Source organism: Polyergus mexicanus, unplaced genomic scaffold, assembly GCF_030449975.1.
Source record: "Polyergus mexicanus isolate NDT 795.1 unplaced genomic scaffold, iyPolMexi1.0 SCAF_57, whole genome shotgun sequence".
NCBI classification, from domain to species: Eukaryota; Metazoa; Arthropoda; class Insecta; order Hymenoptera; family Formicidae; genus Polyergus; species Polyergus mexicanus.
In genome coordinates this window covers 5,617-7,165 of record NW_027223377.1, presented here as the reverse complement: position 1 = coordinate 7,165, position 1,549 = coordinate 5,617, and the positions used below count along the sequence as shown (strand labels likewise).

Sequence of the window (1,549 nt, the reverse complement as noted above, 5' to 3'; positions counted from 1 at the left end):
TTTCTCTTCCGTTAACAAATGCTTCTCTCTTTTTCTTCTTTCTCGATATATGTATTAATGTATTTGTAATTTTCTGTGCTTATTCCGCAAGATGTAGGTTAAGAATCTCAATATTACCGCGTGATAACTATGGCAACAATCCGTATCGAACAAACTGCGCGTACGCTTGATCGGATTCATTACTAAAAACTGCGCTCGTCGTGTAAAGAAGTCTCGGAATGTCTGTGGGAAAGAAGGATAAAGAAAGCAAGAAAGTGGTTGAAACAGTGATTTCTATAAAACACGGTGATCTTTATAAAAACGAAGCGGTCGCTGATAATATTCGGTAATAATACATATTTGCCATAGGAAATATTAAAACGATAATAATTTTAAGTTGATCGCAGAACAATTATACATAGACTCATTTTAACGTGTCTTATTAATGAGATAATTTTTTTCGTATTGTATCAGCAAAGAAACGAACTCCCTCGAAAGCGTGTCGCGACGTTTATGGCCGCAGAAGTACGAGCATATGACCGGGCAATTTTTCAGCGAGGTACCTTAAAAAACTCTGTCAGAGCCCCTTCCGAGAGTGTACGGTAGAAAAAAAAAACGCGCGAACATCGCAGACGAATTTCAATGTGTCCAGCGTGTGTCACTGACCGTAGGTATTGGCGGAGGAATGCAGAAAAGCGGGACTTGCGGTGAATACCTTCGAGCATGATCCGCCGGAAGACGACGCGATCGAACGTTCACCGATCCCTTTGAAAGCATCGCCGGCCTACCCGAGAACGACATCCGCCGAGATCGGTCATCGTTCGTCTCGCGCGGAATACAGCCTGGAATTCGTGGGTCGTTTGTTCATCTCGCCGAAGTGGACGATCGAGCCCCTCATCACGGATACTGATGAATTTCGCGTGACGCAGCAAAGATTTATTTTTCTGGGTTGAAAACGCAGCGGTTGGCAAGTAACGCAAGTTACTTGTAACGTCGTTATCGTTACAGTTACTTGTTTTCGGTAACGATCGTTACTTTTTTTCTGTTTGTAATGGTAACGGTAACAAATTAGCCGTTACTTTTTGGTTCTTCGTTATCTTATATCCAGGGTTGGGAAGTAACGCGTTACTTGTAACGTCGTTACCGTTACAGTTACTTTTTTTCGTTAACGATCGTTACTTTTTTCTGTTTCTAACGATAACGGTAACGTCGTTACATTTTTACAGTAACGGTAACGAATTAGCCGTTACTTTTATCGTTATTTTTTGGTTTTTATTATCTTATATCTATTCAATAGATGTATTTTTTGAAAAATATTTTGTAGCCTTCTATCATAGGCTGCATTCCGATAGTCACTGCCAGTACTGAAAATCTATAGTAACGTAAATTATAGATTTTACAATACTGACAATGAATATTGGGATACACTCTTAATAATATCAATATTTCTCTTATCAATATTTAAAAATAATGTTGGATAAAAATTTTCAACAAAATTGAAATTTGTAAATTACAATTTAAATTCCTATAAAGATAAGTATATTAAAAAGTAAAGATATTAATATAAAAA

At 37.5% G+C, this 1,549-nt stretch overlaps 1 protein-coding gene across 1 annotated transcript; it reads left to right on the top strand.

Annotated features, from left to right (window-relative positions):
- The first annotated feature begins 202 nt into the window (after positions 1-202).
- LOC138943918 (uncharacterized) lies at positions 203-961 on the top strand. The gene is made up of 3 exons (XM_070314824.1): positions 203-325; positions 454-538; positions 651-961. Exons 1-3 carry the CDS (start codon positions 219-221, stop codon positions 930-932), a joined length of 474 nt encoding a protein of 157 aa, XP_070170925.1. The 5' UTR covers positions 203-218; the 3' UTR covers positions 933-961.
- The last annotated feature ends 588 nt before the right edge of the window (positions 962-1,549 follow it).